The following is a 24,692-nucleotide window of genomic DNA, read 5'->3' as shown; positions in this document are numbered from 1 at the left end:
TTACAATTTGTGTGGGTAGTTATTAGGAAATTGTCAGATAAATCACATTTTAAGTTTTGTCCCTAATCACCCCAGCCATCCCTATTCACCCCGTTTGACGGTATTTATTTTAGAAAACGGCCGGTTCGTACCTCGCCCCTCCTTGAAGCCGGGGTTGTTGATGGTGGTGGAGTCGGTCTCGTGCGTGGGGTCTCCGCCGCTGCGGCGTGTGAACAGCGCGTCGTACACAGACATTATGAACAGGAGCGAGTTTATTACTATGCACACGATCTGAAACATTATCAATATGGTTATAATATTGTTTTAGGTTACCGCGATAGTTACTCATGAAATAAAACTGTGAAAACGAATTATATCGCGTATATTGAATTTATATTACATCCCGACGTTTCGAACCCTTTCCAGCGTTCGTGTTCAACCGGTACCGGAAAAGCTACAATATGCAAAAATACCCACATAAAAAAATAATGAACCATCATAGACTATAAACTAAAGGCTGGTTGTACATGCACAATCGGTTCATAAGGCTAGTTATACAATACAACTACACCAATACTACTTTACCACTACTACTTACGCTACTATTACTACTTTACTATTCTTTCAATTTACGCGATATAATCCGTTTTCACAGTTTTATTTCATGAATATGGTTATAAGTTACTGTTTAGGTAAGACGTAAACTTCCGTGAGACACAGATCTATTCAATATATGTGTTGTTTTCAAACAAAAGGTACCACATTGTCGCTTACCATAAGGATGAAATTTGCTTGTATCTTTATACGAATAACCTGTCAGAGCGTCCTTATGGCAAACGACAATGTGGTACCTTTTGCTTGAAAACGACACATTAAAACGGGTCGCTTCGCTTCATAACGAGAAGCCTCAACGGGAGCACGCGTTAGCGGACAGACGGCGATGCTCCCGTTAAGCTTCTCGTTATAAAGCGAAACATGTTAAGCAATCTTAGACTCAAAATACAAGATTCACCCTGTAATATATTTAATAAGGCAATTGGTGATATTTTCGGGACCAAATTCTACAGTGATAACTTAGGTATAACTATAGTCTGACAAACAATTTTGTCAGTAACAGTAGAATGAAAACCGGCTAAGTGTGAGTCGGACTCGCGCACGAATGTTCCGTACCATTACGCAGAAAAGGAAAAAACACATGATGGTTTATGCGACGTACGATGTCAGCTGAAGCCCTAGAGCCCGGTAACGATTTTAGAGCAAAAATGTAAAATTGACAGATTTAGTCTATGTATAATTTACCACCATAATTTTTGATGAATTTTTAAAAACTGACCCTCCCCGTCATATATTACCGGTGGCGCACGCTTGCGACCTCATTATTAAAAGGCAAGATGAGAAGACGTGCTAATAGAAAACCAATACTTGTTATTTAGAAATTACGTAACAAAAGGTGTAAAATTTCACCAACTAAATCTATCTATTTTACATTTTTGCGACTAAAATCGATAGGTACCGGGCTATGACATTTTCCTTTCAGCCTAGCTAGTTTTCCTAAAAGAAACTTACCGTAAACTTCGCATATAAGTAAGTAATTTTATTAATGAATATTACCTGCACATAGAACGCCTCTCCTCTCGTCACCCTGAAGCCTCTGTCATCGCCCTGCACGGCGAACAGACCTGCCGCGGCTATGGACAGCAACGCTGAAATGCACATTTGTATGGTGTTATTAACACTGCTGAGCTAGGTTATTCGATAACGCCCTGTTTGTTAACTGATTGACCGCCAAAAACGTTAACTGACGCGCGCGGCTACAACCCAATATCAACAGCTAGTAAAAAAAAGCATAATACACATTAAATGAATTTTTTTAACGATAATATGGACTAATAACGTTACGGGCACTGATAAAAGTAAAAAAAAAAGGTTGCAAGAGTGACCATTATAAATTATACACTTTAGGAATTGGCTTATGCCTATGATGCATGTTATCTCATAAGTTAGTGTTAAGTATATTGCTATACCCTTACAGGGTTCATGTGGAACTGTATTAAATAGTTTTAAGAACTGTATACTAATACCCGGACTAATACCGGAAGACGAACTGCCGGTAGGCCTCCAACGAGGTGGAGCGACGACCTGGTGAAGGTCGCGGGAATTCGGTGGATGCGAGCGGCACAGGATCGGTCGGAGTGGCGAGCCTTGGGGGAACCTATGTCCAGCAGTGGACGTCTATCCGCTGACATGATGATGATGATGATACTAATATGAGTGCAATAAACAATTCTAATTCTAACATTATTAACCCTCATGCATTCCAATAAGGCTCACGGTGCAGCGAAGCACATGATAAGCGTAGCGTTCAAAGAATTAAACAGTGAATACAGTGTTTTTCTTGTCTAGCCAGTAGCCACTGGGCATACTGTATGTTGCCTAACCCCGAAATGAGAAAAACCGGACAAGTGCGTACTCGCCCACCGAGGGTTCCGTACTTTTTAGTATTTATTGTTATAGCGGCAACAGAAATACATCATCTGCGAAAATTTCAACTGTCTAGTCTATATTACCACGGTTCATGAGATACAGCCTGGTGACAGACAGACAGACGCACAGTGGAGTCTTAGTCATAGAGTCCCGTTTTTACCCTATGGGTACAGAACCCTAAAAACGATACACATTTATTGGCCTTTATGTTTTCACTTCTCGAGATATGGTCAGATGTTTGAAAAAAACCGGCTAAGTGCGAGTCGGACTCGCGCACGAAGGGTTTCGTATTTTGGGAGCCCCACTTAAATATTTACAGAATGTTTTTAGTATTTGTTGTTATAGCGACAACAGAAATACATCATCTGTGAAAATTTCAACTATCTAGCTATCATGGTTCATGAGATACAGCCTGGTGACAGACGGACAGACAGACAGATAGCGGAGTCTTAGTAATAGGGTCCCGTTTTTACCCTTTGGGTACGGAACCCTAAAAATCATCTTGTACATCAATAGTCGGCTTACAATACTTAACCCCTCGCATGCTGCCTGTCACATTTGATCATGGAAAGTGACCTTGACATATAAGACGATAGATTAAAATTCCCACGCACGGATCCGTGTCTAAGCATACAAGGGATTAAGGCAGGACTATACATACTAAACATTAGGGGCTGGGGCTTTTATTGTAAATATTCCAGTCGGAAGCTAGTTTGTTGAGACTTACCTGCTAACAGCGCCAGCGCTAGCTTGAGCATGACGAGGGTGGAGTACTTCAGCCCGACGCGCTCCTTGGACGAGATCATGGCGAGCTGCAGGACTGACAGCACGCAAAACACGCCAAGCACAGAAGTACCGATCGCTCCGACTACGCCCGCTATGTAGACTGCCGCTGGAAATAAACAATGTCAATTGTTAATCATCTTTTTCATTAAAGTTGTAATTAAATGAGCGTTGGTAGAGCTAGTATGAGAATCAGAGGGAGTGGGTTCGAAACTCAGTCAAAAATGAGTACGAAATATAATTTGAGTTTTTCGGTGAAGAAAAATATCTTGAGGAAACCGGACGTTGTTTCCCCTCTGGCTTGGAAGGTCAGATGACGTTCGCTTTCATTAAAAAAATAGGTAGGTAGGCTCATTACAGTTTTTAAAGTTACTCATATATCTAATGTCTCTACATAACAAAAATGTCCGGTAATACAAGCAACAGGAAAAATGAATTAGGACAGATCCGTAATTTACTTAAAAAGGCGCAATAAAACGATTTACCTCTCAACTAAATTGACCCTGAATCTAATCATATCAGTTAACCTTTCGAGCGCCAAAGACGCGCACGGTTACCATTTAATATTAACCTTTATGCATTCCAATAAAGTTTACTATAGTGTTATTTAGGTATTTTGGTGCGTCCAAAGTGTTAAATTACGTAACCGACCTTTTTTCACATTTTCCTAATATCCAAACAGGCACACGTCACTTTTAAAACCAATATAGTCCTAGTAACCATTAAAACAGTTTTCAGTTTTATTTTTTGCATCAAATCAGTCACAACAAGACACCGAATGACACAAAGTTGGACTGACCGGTGCACGAAAACACTTTCATCTTGCTTCATTTCACAAAATGACTCGCCACATACACTTTAGACTTGACCTACCGAGTTTTTAAGTCGCGAGCGCGAGTCACTTTCGATCCTTGGTTGAAGTACCTATATAGTACCTAATATACTTTTAAATATTGTAATGAGACAGATTATGTAATAAGTTGTTTAAGTTTTCTTACAAAATTTATCGCCAAACCGTCGACTGATTTGGAACTGAACTTACGATTTATGTGATCCAACAATGTAAAGTAATTCTAATAATATTAGTGTTTGTTATCAATATGCAAGACACGCGTAACCCGTAAGGTTGTGGTAGGTAAGTAGTCAGGGCAATCCCATGCGTCATTATATTAAGACATCACCTGCTTATTAGTCATTCATTAAGAAAACTATCAAACTAATCGTAAGCGACTAACGAAATTGGCGTCAATTATCTATCATTACGGTAATAGGCAGTTAGATTATATGACCGTCTTACAATTCCTTTTGATATGAGTGTTTCCGGTGTAGTAAAAGAACCGGCCAAGTGCGAGTCGGACTCGCGCACGAAGGGTTCCGTACCCTTACGCAAAACGGCAAAAAAAAAACACGTTTGTTGTATGGGAGCCCCACTTAAATATAAATTTTATTCTCTTTTTAGTATTTGTTGTTATAGCGGCAACAGAAATACATCATCTGTGAAAATTTCAACTGTCTAGTTATCACGGTTCATGAGATACAGGCTGGTGACAGACGGACAGCGGAGTCTTAGTAATAGGGTCCCGTTTTTACCCTTTGGGTACGGAACCCTAAAAAGCATTGCTCTTCTCTCTTTCAGATATTTCTCAAAGTAGCAAGTTGACCCGTGTCCATACTTTTTTCATGAAAAAAAGTCGCGAAGTCAATAGTGTTCGCGTGCACTGAAGAGGATAATGCGAGTACATATTTGGGTCATATTTCAAGGCTGGGCAATTGGGCATAGTGTTTACACGTTTCAGGTCATTTGCGGCAGTTGACAGTAAGTAATGTTGAGTAATGTAGAGCGAAGCATTAGCACAGCTGGATTTGCATGAAAATTACATAATGCTAAATGACGACTTAGACCAGACTACTATTTTACTACTTATGTTTGTTTTAAAGTTTTATTTATTCTTTTCAATCCTTAGCTATTGCATTAGGAAAGAAAGAAATATAAACAGCTCTGAAGTAGAAATCTTTCATTTCGTACTAAGGTAATCTGTAAACGCAAGGACTATATGGGGCATTTTCTATGAAAAGGGACCTTATTGTCGATGGCGCTTACGCCGCACAGCGCCGCGCGGCATTGTATTTATATCGGAACATCGTTAATAATGGCGTAAGCGCCATCGACAATAAGGTCCATTTTTATAGAAAATACCACATAATATGTACCATGTTTGAATATTGACTAAACAATCTAATTAGTTCTCTGCATAACTTCATTCATACAAGGTGGCACTTCTTAAAGACCGTGTGCCAAAATCATCAGAGACTTAAGGATGACTCACGTTAGACCGGGCCGGAGCTTCCGGCGCTTTGTTTTCCATGGAAAGCATCACGTGACATGACCTGTCATATATGTCATAGAAAAGTAAGCGCCGGAAGCTCCGGCCCGGTCACGGCCCGGTCTAACGTGACATATGCTGCGCTCTGGGTAGCGGTAGAGAGAGCCAAACCGAAAATGACAAAGGATCGTCGAATGAAACATAATCAATGATGAATGATGGTCAAATGCTGTGGTGTAGCATCAAGTTCAGGCCACAGCAAGTTATTGCCATATAACCATAACCCGGTTACATTAGAGATCTGAGCCCGCGAATTCGTTGCAAGGCTGGTTGCAAGCCGACACTTAGAATCTATATATAACCTAATGGTATTTAACGTTGCTACAGCAAGTAGTTACATTTACAGGCTTAGGTGACCTGACAATATTTTGGTCGCTATAGGAACATACCTATTATAACAACAAAGGAGGATTTTTAGGGTTCCGTACCCAAAGGGTAAAAACGGGACCCTATTACTAAGACTCCGCTGTCCGTCTGGCCGTCTGTCCTTCTGTCCGTCTGTCTGTCACCAGGCTGTCTCATGAACCGTAATAGACAGTTGAAATTTTCACAGATGATGTATTTTTGTTGCCGCTATAACAACAAATACTAAAAAGTACGGAACCCTCGGTGCGCGAGTCCGACTCGCACTTGGGCAGTTTTTATTAGATATGTTATCGTTCGACGGCGTACTTGTAGCAGACCATCAGCCAACCGGAGTATCCCACCGTCTTGTCAAGTTACGTTTGACGTTTTAGACCTGGGATGCAGCGACTCCACTTTCTTACTAATCCAGCAGGCTACCCTTGTACCATAACATAGTCACTTATTTCTCCCGCTCATGTGCAGTTTAAACATGGACTACACACAAGTCTACTACTCTACCTACAGTGGTATCATTATGGTGGTCGCGATCAGCACCGAGATATTTAAGATACCTTACTTTACCGCATTCTTGTATTTCATGCTTTAGCTCCAGCAAAACGTCATCTAATGTCATGCCATTAAAAAGCGAGTAGCGGTCACCGAGACAATAGCGTGGCATTGACAACATCAGTCATAAAGTAATTGTCCATTATCTTTGATATACCGTGTAGTGTAGGAGATACGAGGAAAATTGACGAAGGTAAGCGGTTACAGGAAATGCGCTTCTTGCAATGTAGAAGTAAAATGCATTACGAAGTTAACGTTCGTAGCTTACGTATTTTAGATGATTTTCCTTGAAGAAACAACGTTTATTTAAAATACGTCACGATAATGTAATGGAAGTCGGCTGTAGCCTCTACTAAACCTATATACCTGATTTATTCTATATTTCAAACCGAACTAGGCGTGTTATTCCTAAAGTGGATTAGGATATAGATTAATTCCCAATTGATAGGATGATCTTATTCGCCACTTTTTTAATTGTACATGATTAATTATTTTTATTTTCAGGAAATGAAATAAGCAATAGGACTTTTAATTTTAATACTGCAGATAGGTATATAGGTACGCTTAGCGAGTCCAAGTATTAATAAACTGCAGTCAATCTTGTGGAATTTTAATGAAAACTATTAGATTATAGATGCTCGCGTGCTGCCAAATCGAATCAGTGACGTCATACCGAACTGGTTTTGTGTCTAGCTCGGACAATAACTTATTATAATAAACGGTATATTGGCAATATTGGAATGCATACTGGTAGCATATAAACATGAAAATCCTGTTGTATGAATTTAATATGTTCAGTTTTACTATTATTTCCATTTCTAACTTTTTAGTTTTGAAATGTCAGCTCTCTATCTATTACGGTTCTTGAGATACAGCCAGACGGACAACGAAGGCTTAGTAATAGAGATGGCTGCTAGTATGCTTGCACTGACAAAGCTGGGACCCGATGCAAACGTCTTCGTGCCAATAATGCGCACGCCGGAAGTACTGTAAGCCTAAAAGATTAAAAATAACCCGGTTTTTTCCTGCCAGGGATAAATAAGATCAAGTCTCAAAACTACCGCCAGTAAAAGGGAAGCGGGAGAACCCAACGCGTGGGCATGGCCCTCGAATCAAAACATTTGGAACCCCCTGAGCTCGATGATTTACAGCTTTGATATGGCAGCGATAAAACTCTGCTTTAATATGAAAATATCGGCAAGTTGTCAAAAAATCATGTAACAACAGAAACGCAAAGCTTGCGAGTCTTGTGAACCTAATGCATTCCAATTGAAAAGAGTCAACTTCCGTATCTTATACCATAGGCAGTCTCATATTCCCTCAGGAAACCTGATACTTCCCCAGTCTCAGTCTAACGACGTATAATGAAGTTGGTAACGTAGCAATACCTGTAGAACTCACACTGATAATATAATCAACTTTATTAGAGGAACCGTTATTCGGATAGGTTAATTTCAATAAGGAATCCGCAGAAGAACCGGTTATATCTATATCTTAAACATATTTGTACCTGATGTGTTGGTGTGAGCGTGGTAAACAACTATACATGTTGGTCTCTTTTATATCGTAATGTCAATGTCAATTTTATTGTTTGGATGGCGTCATAATTAGTAAATAAATTGTGGATGAATTATGTAGGAAATAGATTAACTGTTACAATTTAATGTTACTGCACTTCTTCTAGTGTATTAATGATTTTTAACGGTTAGTCACAATACTTTTAATTGGTGAATAATGTCCTGATGTCATACATTTTAAGATCTTGTTTCCTCTGAAGGCCCAGATGCATAAATATGTACCTAAATCAACAACTTAATAATACTTATATTTTCTTTTGTCAATGTCTCCCGGAGCCTTAAGCTCCAGTGGTATATAAGCTCCCGAAAATCAAAATAATTGTATTTATTAAGTGGTGAACGGTGTTGGTCACACATACTGTAAATAGTGTTAAAACTACTATATTTAAGTTTCCCTTGTAGTGACTGTTTGTTTACCTAAATAAATTAAAAAAAAAACTTATTGCCTCCAAATACCACTGGAATATTATTTGATTGATTATACTTTACTGAGTAGGTATGCTGCTAAGATTTATGTAGCAAAACGTTTTAAATTGTTTAGGGTCACTTGCACGTTCCATGGTTAGCCAACTAACTCGGAGTTAACCGTTTACTCGAAGTTAGTTGGCTAACCCTGGAACGCGAAAGTGGCCCTTAGGAAAATAATTACAATACAATAATGGGAAATTACATTGTAAACAAATTCACAGTCCCGACACATAAACTAAAGAACATAACCGATGATTCAACATCAAATTATACAAGTATTATTAAATGCAGTAACTATTGATACTGCAAGACGTGACTCAGAAAGACGTGCAAAAATGCCGTCCGACTTTAACGTGTCTGCTGAACTATAGTTCCTGCTTACATTTATTTACTAAACTCTCTAATAGTCGTGAGGTTTATCACGACCATGGTATTATCTAGACCAGTTGGCGTTTAGCACTAGGCTGTCCACTTACAAAAGTTGCGAACACATTAGGAGAGGTACCGTTAGACTAGATGTCGTTAAGGCTGGGACAATATTCTGGTTTTCTTTTCTAATGGGTTTTTTGTACTAGAATGTTTAGAATGCAAAGTTTATCGTCATTTCAAGTTCAGCTAAGTCAGTCTGCAGCGGTTTCTATATAAAAATAAATTAGGTAACTAAAAATAAATATAAACTATAAAACTATTGAAGCGATGGGATCATGCTGTGCAGACTGCAGTTGACAAAAGCTGTATGGACTAGACAAGCATACTGAATATTAAGAAGAGAACAAACGCTTCAGTCCTACCTTCTATGTAAAACCCTTTTTATGTTCAAATAAATGATTATGATTATATACGGCATCGTCCGCTTCTACAACAATACAGGAGATCCTACAAAACTGGAATTTGCAGGATTCATTTTAAAAGTTAAAATCTTTACTTGTAATGGGGTTGGCAACTGTCAAAGGATTTTATAGATAGCGCCAGTAAAGGTTTCCCCTGTTTCTAGTTTTGTTCTATGGGATTTCGCATGAAAGGCATCCGGGTCATACATAGAAAACCAATAGTGATTGGTAAGATTGACAGGGAAACGTATATTGGCGCAATCTGCAAAAAGCTTCAACCGGCCAACCCCATTAGAATGCCTATGTACTGGCTGGATGTTGATCTCATTTTAACCAACTCCTTCGCACGAATTTTTCACAATGGTTTACTATTTATGTGTACATAGTACAACTAAACTGTTTATCTTTTATTAAATAATCTGCATTCTGTCTAGTAAGTCTATACATGGTAAAATAATTCAAACCATGCGTTGCTGCAGGCGCCAGACGTATTGTAATTCACTAGATGACTAGACGCACTACGCCTAGGTCTATGTAGGTATGTTCATATCAAACAGTCATTCTATGGAATCAAATCAATGGTCGGTAAAGTAGCGTATGTTACTAAGGTGTGTAAGGTGGTATTTAAAATTAGATAAAGGAAACTGACTTTTGCGGGAAAGTATTTAAGGATATTATGATTACGTTACGGCTATGATTCTTTAACTTTTTATTAAAAGGACTTTTGTTTTTATAGCATTATCATACTTTAGTGTTCTTCAAGGTGTACATTAAAAGCTAATTTAAACCGGTGGCTCTAATACTAGGCCACTACAGGCTAGGCACATGATTGTAGTTCCTCGTAAACCTTACTGCAAAAACGTAAGGTCCTCCAATGGCCAATTAATGTTATACTGTTAGTTCTCGTTTGCGCTCACCAATACATGGACTGCAAGGCAGGTGACAGAGGCTCGTTGCATCTGATTAGATTACTGAGTGAGTCATATGTCCCTGATCTATAACATGAGGCATGCAGAGCTAAATCAGACCATTGTCGCTGGTACGTGGCCGGGATTCAGTATGTCGAGATAAGGTTAGGCGATTGCGTGGTTTTGGGTGGTGAAAAAAGGGATGATATGTCGCCAATAATGGCTTATTTAGCAAAACAAGTATACATTGACGGCTCTCTGGATTGATGAAACAATAAAATCGGTTGTTTTACGTAAAATTACGCTCATTATACAGAAGATATGAAGATACTGTGGCAAACACTTTTAAACGCGGACTGTAGAGATATAATAATAATAATAATAAATATTCTTTATTGCACCACAAAGAAACAAAATTTTTAAAACAGATTTACAATGTAAATAATGGTAGCAACAGGCGGTCTTATCGCTGTGAGCGATCTCTTCCAGACAACCTTAGGGTAGCAGGATATGAAGAACAAAAGTATATATCTCTATTTGGAAAAGTATTCCAGGGTGGCAGATACTTTTGACGCCTTGTTTCAATTCAATTTCAATTTCAATTATTTATTTAATTCGAATCATTTTGATCCATATAGTGTTAGTAAGTACAACAAAAATTAAAATCCATCCGCTACTGTCGACGCTGACTGTACTAGATACAATAATAAATTTACCTACTACTAAGTAGATATTTACTAGTTCTGCTCTCGTTCTCGTTTACTAGTTCTCATTAATCAATGTCAATTTACACGCATGAGTCTAATATTAGTGCTATTTAATCTAGAGCACGTAAAATCGGCTGGAAGCTTATTTTTAGGTCGGCCTTCAGAACGTATAGCCCTGCCTGCCATATATTCAGTGCAAGGGCATCTTACAAAACTGATGCTGTATTCGATGGTACTTGAACATTTGTAGAGTATTGCGTAGGACTCCACTATTCGAGTACAAGTGACTAAGCATCGTTGGCGATAGGTAAAAATGGTTAAGTCACTTATAAGATTTCACTAGGTTTTTTTTTTTGACTAGAGAGCCGAGAGAAAAGATGGCAGAGTACCCGTTATGCCAATGAACACGCTATTCGTAAAAAAAACATACTGCAAATGAGATGTTTCTTTCCTCCTCCTCGAAACGTCGGAGGTACATTTAAAACTTATTTTACGCGATTAAGTCCAGTCGTTGTGAATAATTATGTTTTTTTTTTTTGACTTATGAAATTTAAAAGTCTTACGTTAATCTAATCTTAATATGGGTATTGATGTTTCGCTCACACCAACGTAATAGTGCTGCTGAGATGTAGAGATATCAATAATAAATCAATACAGATTAAAATGTGATTAGTAAAGTTCACATGTCCTAGATAAATCTGTTTAAATCTGTCTTAGACAGAAACAGAAAGGTCTACGTAACATTTGATTACCGTTTTAGCATTTTGTCACATTATAGTAGTTTATGCAACTGATACATAATGAGAGGACTTAAAACACAAGTGTGGTTCTATTACTCGCTAACGCTCGTTTCATAATAGAATCACGCGAGTGGCTTCCAGCGCTGATCTTCCGATGAGACCATCATATATCATATAAAAAAAATGTTTCTTCAATTGGTTCGGATGTTTGATGATCATAATTATGTTTTTTTAAGTTTATGGACCATGATTTAAATTTCCGGTAAGTTATATTTTTAGTTCGTTTAGTTTAGTAGTACATATTAACACGCTAACACTGTATGTGGCCATACACATTACACAATGGTATCTTCGTAAGCAACGGATGTATACTTTAAACACGTTATTTGTACCGTCTCCACCGTTCAGCCATAAGGAAACATTCACACGAAATAGTAGATAATACCGCAACAATGACACCCCAATATGGCTAACTGTGTTGAGGTGAATCTATAATCTGTGAAACACCTGTGTTTAGGTTCTAGAATTAGTATGCCGACGGTGTTTACTGCAGTTCTGTATATGTCGCTACATTGTCGGGCTATTGTGATTGTGAACAAACAAATGATGATTAGATACAGTAAGTGACTTTGTTAATAATTGCTGCATTCTGCGACCCATTTGAGGTGCTATTGATTGGTCTGAATGTAGTTTTGTTGCAAGAGTTGCAAGTACGTTCGAGTTTACATATTTACATTTTAAAAAGCCAACGTTTAAAAAATATATTTACACGAACTGACTGCAAGTATCTTAGAGGCGCGTAAGTACCTGTATTTTGGGAACGTTGGCTTGCCAAAGAAGTTTGTGAACTCGACTGTACATTTTGTACGTATGTCTAATTGACCCTTTTGTCTGATAGATATTCATAATACGCAATGATACCCCGCTTTATTGTTAAATTACTTTTGAGCATTAAATTAGCATTCCTTGCTTTAACCCCTTGCGTCCCGCTTTTATGATATCGCAATATTGTGTTGTGTCAGCAGATGTTACCTCTTGGTCCCACGGACGTGATTCGCACACGTAATTTAGTACTGGAAAACAAAAAAAGTGCCTCATAGTTGCTGGGGCTAGAGGAAGGGTTATACTTGCAATAAAATCAAATAACCATATTTTATTTATACTTTATTATTCAGTACGACGGGACTTAATCGCGTATAATAAGTTTTAAATTTACCTCCGACGTTTCGAAGACGGCGTTGTCCCCTTGGTCTTGGAGAAGACTGGTTAAAGTTGACATCAACATCTTCTAGGCGCGTGAGTTTTTCGAACTACCCGCACTTGGTCTTGTTTATTAACATGAACGTTTTGCGCACTAGGAATGTCACGTAAGATGTGGTTCCTTCGTCTCGATTGAAATTTTTATCTTTTTTTTTTTTCATTTCTATGGCTTCACGGATTATGTCGTGCTGTTTTTCCTGTGTACCTCTTACTGCTTGCCATGTTGTACGAGTAATCTCGCTTCTTTGTCGTTTTATGAAGTGCCGATTTGTTTCGATTAGCTTTTAATGACCGTAGTTGTTCAGAAAACGATAATTTTTATTTTTGCCACAAATGCAGATCAAAAGACTTGAGATTAAGATCTAATATTAAATGGTGTTAACCGCTTTCTCGAGAACGTTGGTTCCTATGGATGTATAATACAATCTGGGCCATTCTACTTTTATCGCCACAAGCCACAACGATCTGTCTTGACATTTTGACGTATAATTCGTGACTGAACGATTTACTATAAACAAAACATGATACCTATAGCTCGGTTTAAAGACAATCAAATAGGTAGTGAACTGATCAAAAATGTCCTGCAGGCTTATTATGGCTTTATCCACATGATAAAATAACTGTCACTTTTTAACACCACAGGATTGAAAGTGACGGACACCGTTTTATCACGCTGTCACGTAGGACAAGACCATCATATCCGATATCCGTACTGCACTGAGATAGGGTATAACCCTGATTACATGGTAACGCAGTGATACCAGTGCTAATTTGAGCATAAATTCAATTATATTTATACCAGAACTTGTTCTGAAACAAATATTATGACATTTTTGGTGAAGAAGGGAAGGGAGTTAACGTTACATTTATATAAACATAATATGTAACCCAACCAAACATATCCAATATCCGAGCTTCAGGAGCCCGAATCAAAGAATTTATATAGCCACATGCTTACGGAATACTTAAAAATGTACAGTATTTTTTTAAATTTTCTCGTCGAACTGTAAACTGAGGATGCTTGCCAACAACGGGACCAATGTATAACACCGCATATGAGTGGGGAGGGGGGACAATGACATTGTTGTCGCATTACGTTAGCACATGGCAGCGTTTCGATGAGAACTTCCTTTACCCGTGCAAACGGCAGACTTGTAGTAAAGTAAGATCGTCTGTTTCAACCTGTATAAAAACAGAACTTTTGTAAGTAGGTAATAATTATTCCACAGGATCAGAAAAACATTTGTTGGTGGCTAATATTGATATTTTTTGGCCAGAACGTTGCATAAAGCAAATGACCGGGTCAAACTCAAAACCATGTTCAGGTGTTTCCTGTGGACATACCCAAAAGTTAAGGGTTATAAAGGTTAATTCCCTTATTTAACCCTTATCCACATAAAAGGGTACTCCTTTTATTTGCATAAGTATGATAAAATTATAACCTACATGACCAGAAGCTGTTAACTATTGCGCACAGGAGAGAAAACATTACAGTTCGGATGAACACACAAGTTTTCTCTCCTGTGCCCAATTAGTTCACAGCGTGGGCATTCTACGTATAGGTCTCTATTGGAGTACGCCATTTGTCCCGGTCTTGTGCTAATTTAATACTGTGAAGACGTGTGTGAAGAGATCGGCAAGGAGTAGCTAGCGCCTTTACACTATAGGCTAGGTTATAATACCTAAACTGTACTCTCGTTTATCACCGACATGGTAAAAAAATAGTTTTATCACCGTGAAACACAGTGTAAAGTAGCACGTGCGAAGGATCCCATACGACTCTCCACATTGTCGCGGCTTTCGAACACGTTCGTATCATTGGACGTGGTAAAAGGAGTGATTCTGATTAAGATAACATTTTTGTGATACTTTGCTTCTTAAACAACCTTAATGCCAGTAGAGACTATAATTAAGTGAATGGAATTTGTAACAAAGAGTAGTTTCACTGTTTTATTCCCAGATATAGTAATAAAATTTTAGTGTTACGGAGTCTACCTATCACTAAAGCAGACGGTTCGTGAAAAAAATGTAATGTATGATTATTCTGTGGTTTGTATTGTGATAGTAACAGTAAGTAATAATTAAATTATTCTTCGGGTCCCAAAGTAAATCGTAAATTTGGGATTACCTTGGAACCTACCTCACGATCACGATGCGTCCCGAGATAATTGGCACGGCTATAATACTTAGTTAACACATCTCAACGTAGGTATAACATATTTCTTTCATATTTGCTATACAATTAAATCTAATCTAACTGTTAATTAAATTAAGACTCATAATTCTACTTATTACGTTAATGTAACAACTTCGTAATTACAGGCTTATTTTCTAGTCTTTTGTTTCGTTCTTGCGCACTTGCCAGTTACTTAAATAGAGATTACAGGTTTACTTAATAAAAGCGATACACATCACACGCTGAGCAAGCATGATACCGCACAAAGGTTTAAAGAAATATCGCAATACCCGTGGAGGCCCTGTTTTCAATCCCTCACCGCACAGGTCACTGGAGTACCTGCTTAAATGATCTGCTAAGGCATCTGTTACACAGAACTAGCCTCGGCAGATCGCTTAATAAGATAACCGATTAGAACAGCGCAAGTTTCGAAAACATCACACCAACTTCACACCGGGGAAACGCGTCCAAGCGATAAACAAAACACTGTCGCGTCAAAACTTCCACGTACCGGGCTCAGAAACAATCGCATTCTTCTAGAAACATTTAGATAAACCACACACTAATTGTTTAACACGTTAGACTGTCAGCTGTGTGGTGGGAATACTGACTGGGCTAACCCAAATGAGACGAGCCTATAATGTTAAGGGATAGTTTTTGTTGAACTGTAATCGGTACCCCGCGTTTTTACATCCACAAAATACGCGTAATGCTTCAGGGGAGCCTAGTCAAGTAAAAATGTTTATACAAAACGCAAATAGAACCTTAAATAATGTATGGAAATGTTGACGAGACTTTCCGCCGCATCTGTCATCCCGTACATTATTAATTTTCGATTGGCGTTCGTTGATAAAAGTTTGCCATCGTGGCTACGGCCCCTGATATTGAGACGTTACTGTAGTGCCTATGAGAAAAGGGGACGGCCACTTCTCCATACAAACGTAGTCCCCATTTTCCTCTCTGGATATTTACATTATGTAAAATATTTTTACATAATTTGATGTACATTTACCATAGCTATGCCCCTACGTTTGACTTTTTTGGATTTTTGTAAAAATTAGGAGCAAAAAACCGATTACATACAAATTTTAAAATGCTCCTAACTTTTATAATTAAAAATTCGATTAAATCAAACGTAGGTGCATATATAGCTGTGGTTGGTATACAACAGTGTCAAAATATTTTCAATTAGGTATGTTTAATATCCAGAGAGGAAAATGAGGACTACGTTCGTATGAAAAGGCGATCTCGAGCGGGTACTCCACTTTCGTCTTAACATTGGACTGTCTTGCGTTAGTTTGTGTAGATTGTACATAATACGAGAGCTTAAAAAAAAAGGTTTAAGTTAATAAGTAAAATTCACTGTTTATTCTATAGGTGTTATTTTATTCATGCAACGACAGATTGTTCACGTGTGAAATTCTATTGACTGTTCTATTTCTATCACGTTAGAAATATTTGAATATATAGTGGGCAATGACAATGCATGACCCAGAAACGAAAATCAAGCGTGTATCCTGCGGGAACCATCGTTGGTTGACCTGAAACTGGCGATCAATACAGGAAAATACCTACAGCCAACTAAAAAAAACAATGTAAAGCCTTCGGCATAACATGCATTTGAGATGGTCTTGTGTATGTGTGTTCGTGTTTACATAAAATATCATTGTTACAAGCGTATAGTTTTTATCAGTTACTGACATGACAAGCAAAAGGTTAACTTTTAGTCTGTTGCTAATAAGGCATTGCTACCATAAGAATGCCATTAGAAATCGCCCTTATTGACAACCGATAGATTTAGATAGAAAACTTCACATTTACCGGGAATCTGGGATCGTTAACTACGTGGGTATTAAGGTACTAACACCATTTCTTTTTTATATGAGAACCAGTATTGAATGATTAATTGGGACGCCGGAAATAATGAAGCTTAAATCATCCAGCACAAATAACAATAGATGATGCCATCAGTAATTATACCTGAGCCATCCTATTTACACAGATATGACGATAATAATCTACCGTGTCAATGGCGATCGCGTGTCGCAGAATCTTGTCAGAGATAGAATCTCTTATTTAGGTCCAGTGAAATGACGTAACTCGTGATGATGAACACGGTGGTGACTCAGACCGCTGAAATCTTAGATTGCAGTGGTCTTAGAGTTCAGAACCTGAATTCTAAGTCTCCCTTTGACGCTTGACGCTCCGCACGGCGCATTTCTATGGAACGTGATGTTATAAGCAACGTACGGTGTCAAAAGGGGGATTTATACCAGGGTAACTTCGTGGGCAAACCTTATCTCTTAGTACCGTAGGTATCATTTTAATTCATAGGAACCATTATAAAGTTGTTGAGATTAGAAATCGTCAAATAAGCGAGCAATTTGAGTGATAGAAGTTTGGAACCCGCTCTTAAATCTCTAGCTCCTCTAAAAGTTTGTTATTCCACCAGATTCAGGCTTAACGTTCCATCCAAAGGTCGACTAAATATCGTGTAAAGTAAAAGCTTAAAACGTTTAAGGCATGTTAAACTTTCCCTTAATGCGCTAATATGACAAAATAAATTAAGCTTTCGTGACATGCCAAATGAGAACACGAAAGTGTCAGATATGTCAGGTGCTAATGAAACATGCCGTGTACGCGCGCAGTCACGTTCCCAAATATAGCATTACTTGTTGATTGGATAGGCAAATAAATACGTAATTTGTAAACGAACCGTGTTTATTTGCTATTTGTGATTAAAGTCTGTGGAACATCACTACACTTTAAAAAGGTAAGTATTAATTGTGTGTTCCCAAAGAAAGGTAAAAAAATAGGTAGTGTCAGACCAAGTTCCTGTATGCCATGTGCAATGACAAAATGTGGCAATGTCATCATTAATGTATTTTTTTTATATAAAAAAGGTGACGTTTAATAATGACACTATGACACTTCCTCACTTTGTTCTATTCAAGTCTGTGCAAAGTTACGGCGGTTAAGACGGGCTCTAAACGGCTTCTGTCTAAACTGAATTAGATATCATAAGTACACTAAAGAAAAAGTGACCAAGTCCACCGGTGGCCGAGGATCTATTTCAGTTTATATTATATATATACAAATAGTGTGACTACTTAAAAATAAAAAAACAATCAAAAAATGTTTAACGAAATAATTTGATTTGTTCCCTAGTTGGCTTCTGTCTAATTTATATTTGTGGGTCAAAAACGTTCGGGAAAACCGGAGTTTTTACTATGGACATTACAAAAGTTTGAATAATAATTTTCTAAGACTTCCGTTATATAACTTTTAGTTAACTTTTTTAATGGTTTAACATGTTTATAAGGTTGTCTTCGGTTACCGCGATAGTTACTCATGAAATAAAACTATGAAAACGGATTATATCGCGTATATTGAATTTATAATACATCCCGACGTTTCGAACTCTTTACAGCGTTCGTGGTCAACGGGTGACTGAGGAAAAATTACAAAATGCAAAAATACCCACATACTAAAATAATGAACAATCATAGACTACAAACTTTAAGGCTGGTTGTACATGCAAAATCGGTTCATAAGGCTAGTTATACACTATAATTATTTTTCAAGTAAAGATATATATATATACGCGATAAAAATAAACTATGCCGGCTCCAACCCTACACCACGGACCCGAGAAGATTTAATTCCCTCCTAAATTGTAGGAGGGTATCCCAATATGGGACCGGCAACAAACTCGGCGGGACACATCTTTTCAAAACATCAGAATGTCCAGCATCATCCAACACTACGGTCTCACAGTCTATGTCTCGCTTGCTCCTTTATCAGGTGGACTACAGGATCCCAAGCTGGTGGTAGAGAAAAGCCATCTTCCCTATTAAAGTTTGGATATTTCTTAATCTCAATGGCCTCGCGCAGCATTCTGGGTATGTAACGCTTCTCCTTGGCAAGAACCAGAGGCTTATCAAACTTGATTGAGTGATTGGCTTTATCCATGACATGCTCACAGACAGCAGACCTAGGTCGACGGTGCTTGACATCAGCTATGTGTTCCTTCACCCGAGTGGAAATGCTCCGTTTCGTCTGCCCGACATATGATAGGCCACACTCACAGTCCAGCCTGTACACTCCTGCAGTCTGTAGAGGGGTATTGCATTTTACATCCATAACAACCGTTACACGGCTTATAGACTTGAGCAACAGATTAAGGTAGGCACCGGTCAATTGCAGGAAGTGTTGACAAGCACCGATTTTAATGATGTTGTTGAACAAGGTAATAAACGTTACGCATTTACATTTGAACAATGCAAGAAACGACAAAGTGCCAAGTTTGACAAGTTAAAATCGAAAACGAGACGCAGCGATAACGGAGGGCTTCAGAATAATAGCGCTAACGGAACGTCGCTGTCAGTGTCAAATCGGTCGGTTGTCAATCTATCCAGTAAACAATTGTCGACGTCTGAGTTTTCAGTATTAGAAAAAGGTCTTAATTATGTTGTGGCTCCGCGAAAGATCCCTTTTGAAGACATTATTGTTAGTGTAGAAGACTGTCTGGTGAAAAATCAGGTAAAGAAGGAAGATTTGGAGGCTATACGGCAGGATGTTTCGTCATTATTACGGAAAGCCAAGCCTCCGAAAAGGAATTTGCCTAGAGATGAATTGGCCGCGTTGAAAACGTTACGCGATGATCCAGACCTTACTATTCTTCGAGCGGATAAGGGAAATGCGACGGTTGTACTTAATACTTCAGATTATAACCAGAAAATTAGGGAATTATTAGCGGATACTACAACCTACAAACATGTATAGACGGACCCGACTATGAAAGTATTGAAAACCACTAAAGAACTAATTAGTGATTACTCGGAGAGCCTTGATCTGAATGTTGCAAGTTTAGTTCCTGACTGCCCCGTGCCTCCAAAGTTGTATGGGTTGCCAAAAATACACAAACCTAGTGCCCCACTACGTCCCATAGTGAGCCAGATAGATGCTCCCACATATAAATTGGCTCAGTACCTCGCGGGAGCCCTCTCAGCATTACGTGGTAACACTAGCACGCATACAAAGGATTCTTACCATTTCATCGGTGAGATTAAAGACCTAACATTGACTGATGATGAGATCATGGTCAGTTTTGACGTCCAGTCGCTATTTACAAGCCTACCGGTACAAGACTGCATTGAAATTGTCAAGAAGAGGTTATGTGAGCAGAACATGTCAGAGGAATATGCTAAGCTGTTGGAACATTGCCTTACATCTGGCTACTTGCTATGGAATGGTGAATTCTATCTTCAAGTCGACGGCGTGGCCATGGGGTCTCCGGTGTCTCCAGTAGTCGCTGACATCTTTATGGAGGACTTCGAGGAGAGGGCACTCTCATTGGCTCCTGTGCGACCGAAGATATTTAAAAGATACGTAGATGACACTTTTACTATACTTCCAAAAAGTAGTGTTTCAACTTTCTTGGATCACCTAAATTCCATCCATAGCAAAATAAAATTTACTATGGAGTTGGAAAAAGACTGTTCTCTCCCCTTCTTAGATGTATTGGTAAAAAGAAATCCTGATAACACCCTAGGTCGCACTGTGTATAGGAAACCTACTCATACTGATAGGTACTTAAATGGCAAATCGCATCACCATCCCAGTCAACTTGTTACAGTAGGCAAATCTTTGTTTCAGAGAGCCCAGAGGATATGTGATGACCAGCATCTGGCCGCGGAGCTCCAGCATGCCAGGCGCGCGCTCCAGGCAAACGAGCTAAGGATACCGCGGGTCAACCAGAGGTCCCACATTAAGATCCCCACAGTCGAGCGCAGGCCTGCCATTCTGCCTTTTGTCAGGGGGGTCACGGACAGGATCAGCCACATCTTGAAGCGTGCTTCTATAAAAACATATTTCAAGCCAATGAAGAAGATGTCACAATTCCTGAGGCCTGTAAAATGCAATACCCCTCTACAGACTGCAGGAGTGTACAGGCTGGACTGTGAGTGTGGCCTATCATATGTCGGGCAGACGAAACGGAGCATTTCCACTCGGGTGAAGGAACACATAGCTGATGTCAAGCACCGTCGACCTAGGTCTGCTGTCTGTGAGCATGTCATGGATAAAGCCAATCACTCAATCAAGTTTGATAAGCCTCTGGTTCTTGCCAAGGAGAAGCGTTACATACCCAGAATGCTGCGCGAGGCCATTGAGATTAAGAAATATCCAAACTTTAATAGGGAAGATGGCTTTTCTCTACCACCAGCTTGGGATCCTGTAGTCCACCTGATAAAGGAGCAAGCGAGACATAGACTGTGAGACCGTAGTGTTGGATGATGCTGGACATTCTGATGTTTTGAAAAGATGTGTCCCGCCGAGTTTGTTGCCGGTCCCATATTGGGATACCCTCCTACAATTTAGGAGGGAATTAAATCTTCTCGGGTCCGTGGTGTAGGGTTGGAGCCGGCATAGTTTATTTTTATCGCGTATATATATATATCTTTACTTGAAAAATAATTATAGTGTATAACTAGCCTTATGAACCGATTTTGCATGTACAACCAGCCTTAAAGTTTGTAGTCTATGATTGTTCATTATTTTAGTATGTGGGTATTTTTGCATTTTGTAATTTTTCCTCAGTCACCCGTTGACCACGAACGCTGTAAAGAGTTCGAAACGTCGGGATGTATTATAAATTCAATATACGCGATATAATCCGTTTTCATAGTTTTATTTCATGTTTATAAGGATGAAGTAAGAAAACTGTAAACTCCGTTTACTTTATGATGTCCTCAGGAAAGACACACGAACAGAACATTAACTAAAAAAGTTTTTGATCCTTATGCAATTAATTCGCAATTAAGAAGCGAGTTTTTAGATTGTTTCTTAATCCATATATTTAATTGTTAAAAACATGGCATAAAAGTACAGAAAGAAAACTGTTTATGTCTTGCGTTACTTCCGGAGGGAATATTAACTTTACTAAATGGTTTGATTGAACGATTAATAAGAATAGGTGCGAATCAGCGAAAGTACTCTACTAACGATTTTTTAGCTTTTTATAAGTCTGTACGAAGTGTGTAAATAACGGCAAAGTCTTCAATTTCATACAAGATATATACAGTGTTTGTGTTACTACTAACAGAAATAAATATACAAATATATTTCATACATGAAGTTTGTCACGTAAGACAAGTCTCGTACCATCGTCCTGTTCACTGACAATTCCTATACTATACCTTATTGCAAACACATAAAGTCCACCGATGGCCAGTTAAATCAGTTAAATGGTTGTCGGTACAAACAGGTTTCAAATGCAACTATAGGTTTGCTTGGTTATGTAGAGCTGTCGCCGGAATGCAAATAAGTCACGTGCCGATTCTGACAACCGATCTACGTGATCTACTATAAAATAACATGACTATGTACATTTATGTATATACAAGTGAAGTATGGCGGTTATCGCATGATGCGGCGCACTACGCTCCGGTGTGTGAGCGAGATAGCGCTTTGCACATATCGAATATAGCGATCGCGCATCCCAACTTATGGAAAATTATATAAAATTACTAGCTACCTGCCCCGGTCTCGCACGGTTAGTTCAACTAATTTACACAAAACCATTACAAATTATACATATAGGTAAACCTTCCTCTTGAATCACTCTATTTATTTAAAAAAACGCGTACATTGCGTACTTTTAAAGATCTAAGCATACATAGGGACAGACGGACGGACAGACAGATAGCGGAAAGCGACTTTGTTTTATACTATGTAGTGATGTACAATTTATTTTTATATATAAGGGTTCTATTTGCCAGTGGCGTAACATATAAAATCGTAAGGATTCTTTACATTTATGGTACTTTAACCTGGGTACATGCCTACATGGGCATACTTTGAATTCAAATCATTTGAAATGAAATTAGGTTAAGTGTCTGAAAGTAACCTTGCAAGGTAGTAAACTGGGAAACTTTTCCCCAGAAGGCTACAAACCCATAACGATTTATTATTACCCCGGGAAAGCCCAGACTTAAGGTGCGGTCAATACATTACATCAAGGAAATCCAATTAGCTAAGTTTATTTGGGCAATTGACCTAATCTAGCGCGTCAAGTTTGCTCAATAAAATGTATTAAATATACACGAAAAACCTATATGTATTGTGAATGGTATAATACTTATAGGTAAGCTAGCTTATACCCGCGACCTCGTCTCCGTAAAAAGATGAATTTCGTAATGATAACTACCCCGTCTTCTCTCTACTATGTCCTTCCCCGGGCCTTGATCTGTATAAAAGTTGGTTTAAATTTAGGTGCCTCTAATTGGCCGCGATACAAGGTATGTGCTTGGGGCTCGGCTATTGGAGCTTTAGAAAAAGCCTCCAAATAGTAGCCTGCGTTTAGCTACTGCATGGATAATTTATATAATAAAAGAGTTGCGTTGCGTTCGCAACAGTAATAGTAATGATCATAAATTGTGATCTTATGGTGTTAAACGAATTGTTATGTTGTACAAATCTCATTTTATGACTTAGTTAGTTTTCTAATACATGCAAATTTCGCTGTGTAAAACTTACATTAAATGAATGAAAAGTTAAACGGAAATAATGATTTATAAATGAATGACTGAAGTTTAATAGCACTCAGATGACAGCGGAAATTTACTTAAGATAAAATCAATAACAGGATAATATATAATCTCCATTACATATAAGCACCATTTATGGCTAATTATTTGATTCGAAAGATACTAATATTTAAAGTACTTAAACAAAAGTAAAACGAAAAACTGCCGTTAGGTACATTACTCCACTGTTTAAGCAGCTTTTCAAATATCAGTGGAAGGAAATACTTGGCATAGTTCAATGTCTTTTGTTACCAACGTTATTGAAGAATTTCTCATTGATTAACGTCTGATTTTCATAGGAAACCGATACACCGTGATATTGAATTACCCGCCCCACTTTAATTTAATGTATAATAGTTATATGACGGGGACAGGTACACTTTGCTTGATAACTTCAAAAAGTATATTATAAAATTACTGTATTAGAGAATCTACAGATGCCTATCTGCAATGGATAATGCATTTTTAGCCAAAGTTAGGATGAAGTGGTGACGCATTTATAAACTGACATATCTACATCTGAAATCATTTGTATAAATTTAAAAAACCCTTACCAATTATTTAACCCTACTCTTGCAATTATCTGACCACTTAAAATGATAAACATGACCTGAGTCATATTCATATTAGTCACAGTAAGAAATAAAACGCAACTGAAAGTTATGGCTAGAAACACCCTTCGGTACATCAATTTGAATCAAAAGGATAGTTGAATGACATTCAATGACAACCTGACGCGGTGACAGCCTATTCACTGTCTTTTGTCTAATATGGGACATTTACGTAGTACGTAAATGTACGTAATACGTACCCATCGATAATAGGATAGAGCGGTACTGTCATAGTAAATTTTGTAATCACAGTAAATTCACTGCCATCTATCGACACACTTTAAA

General features: G+C 38.3%; 1 protein-coding gene across 2 annotated transcripts in view; it reads right to left on the bottom strand.

The window, feature by feature from the left end:
* LOC134747200 (uncharacterized) overlaps positions 1 to 24,692 on the bottom strand; it is a 64,568-nt gene that overhangs the window by 7,507 nt on the left and 32,369 nt on the right. For both annotated transcript variants that reach the window (XM_063681798.1, XM_063681799.1), the window contains 3 exons: positions 3,191 to 3,355; positions 1,591 to 1,682; positions 132 to 270 (listed from right to left, as the gene is read on the bottom strand). In XM_063681798.1, coding sequence (XP_063537868.1) covers positions 132 to 270; positions 1,591 to 1,682; positions 3,191 to 3,355 — 396 coding nt within the window. The remainder of the gene's footprint in view (positions 1 to 131; positions 271 to 1,590; positions 1,683 to 3,190; positions 3,356 to 24,692) is intronic.

Source organism: Cydia strobilella, chromosome 14 (assembly GCF_947568885.1).
Source record: "Cydia strobilella chromosome 14, ilCydStro3.1, whole genome shotgun sequence".
NCBI lineage: Eukaryota > Metazoa > Arthropoda > Insecta > Lepidoptera > Tortricidae > Cydia > Cydia strobilella.
Note: the sequence above shows the minus strand (reverse complement) of the source record. Positions and strands in the feature narration are given on the sequence as shown.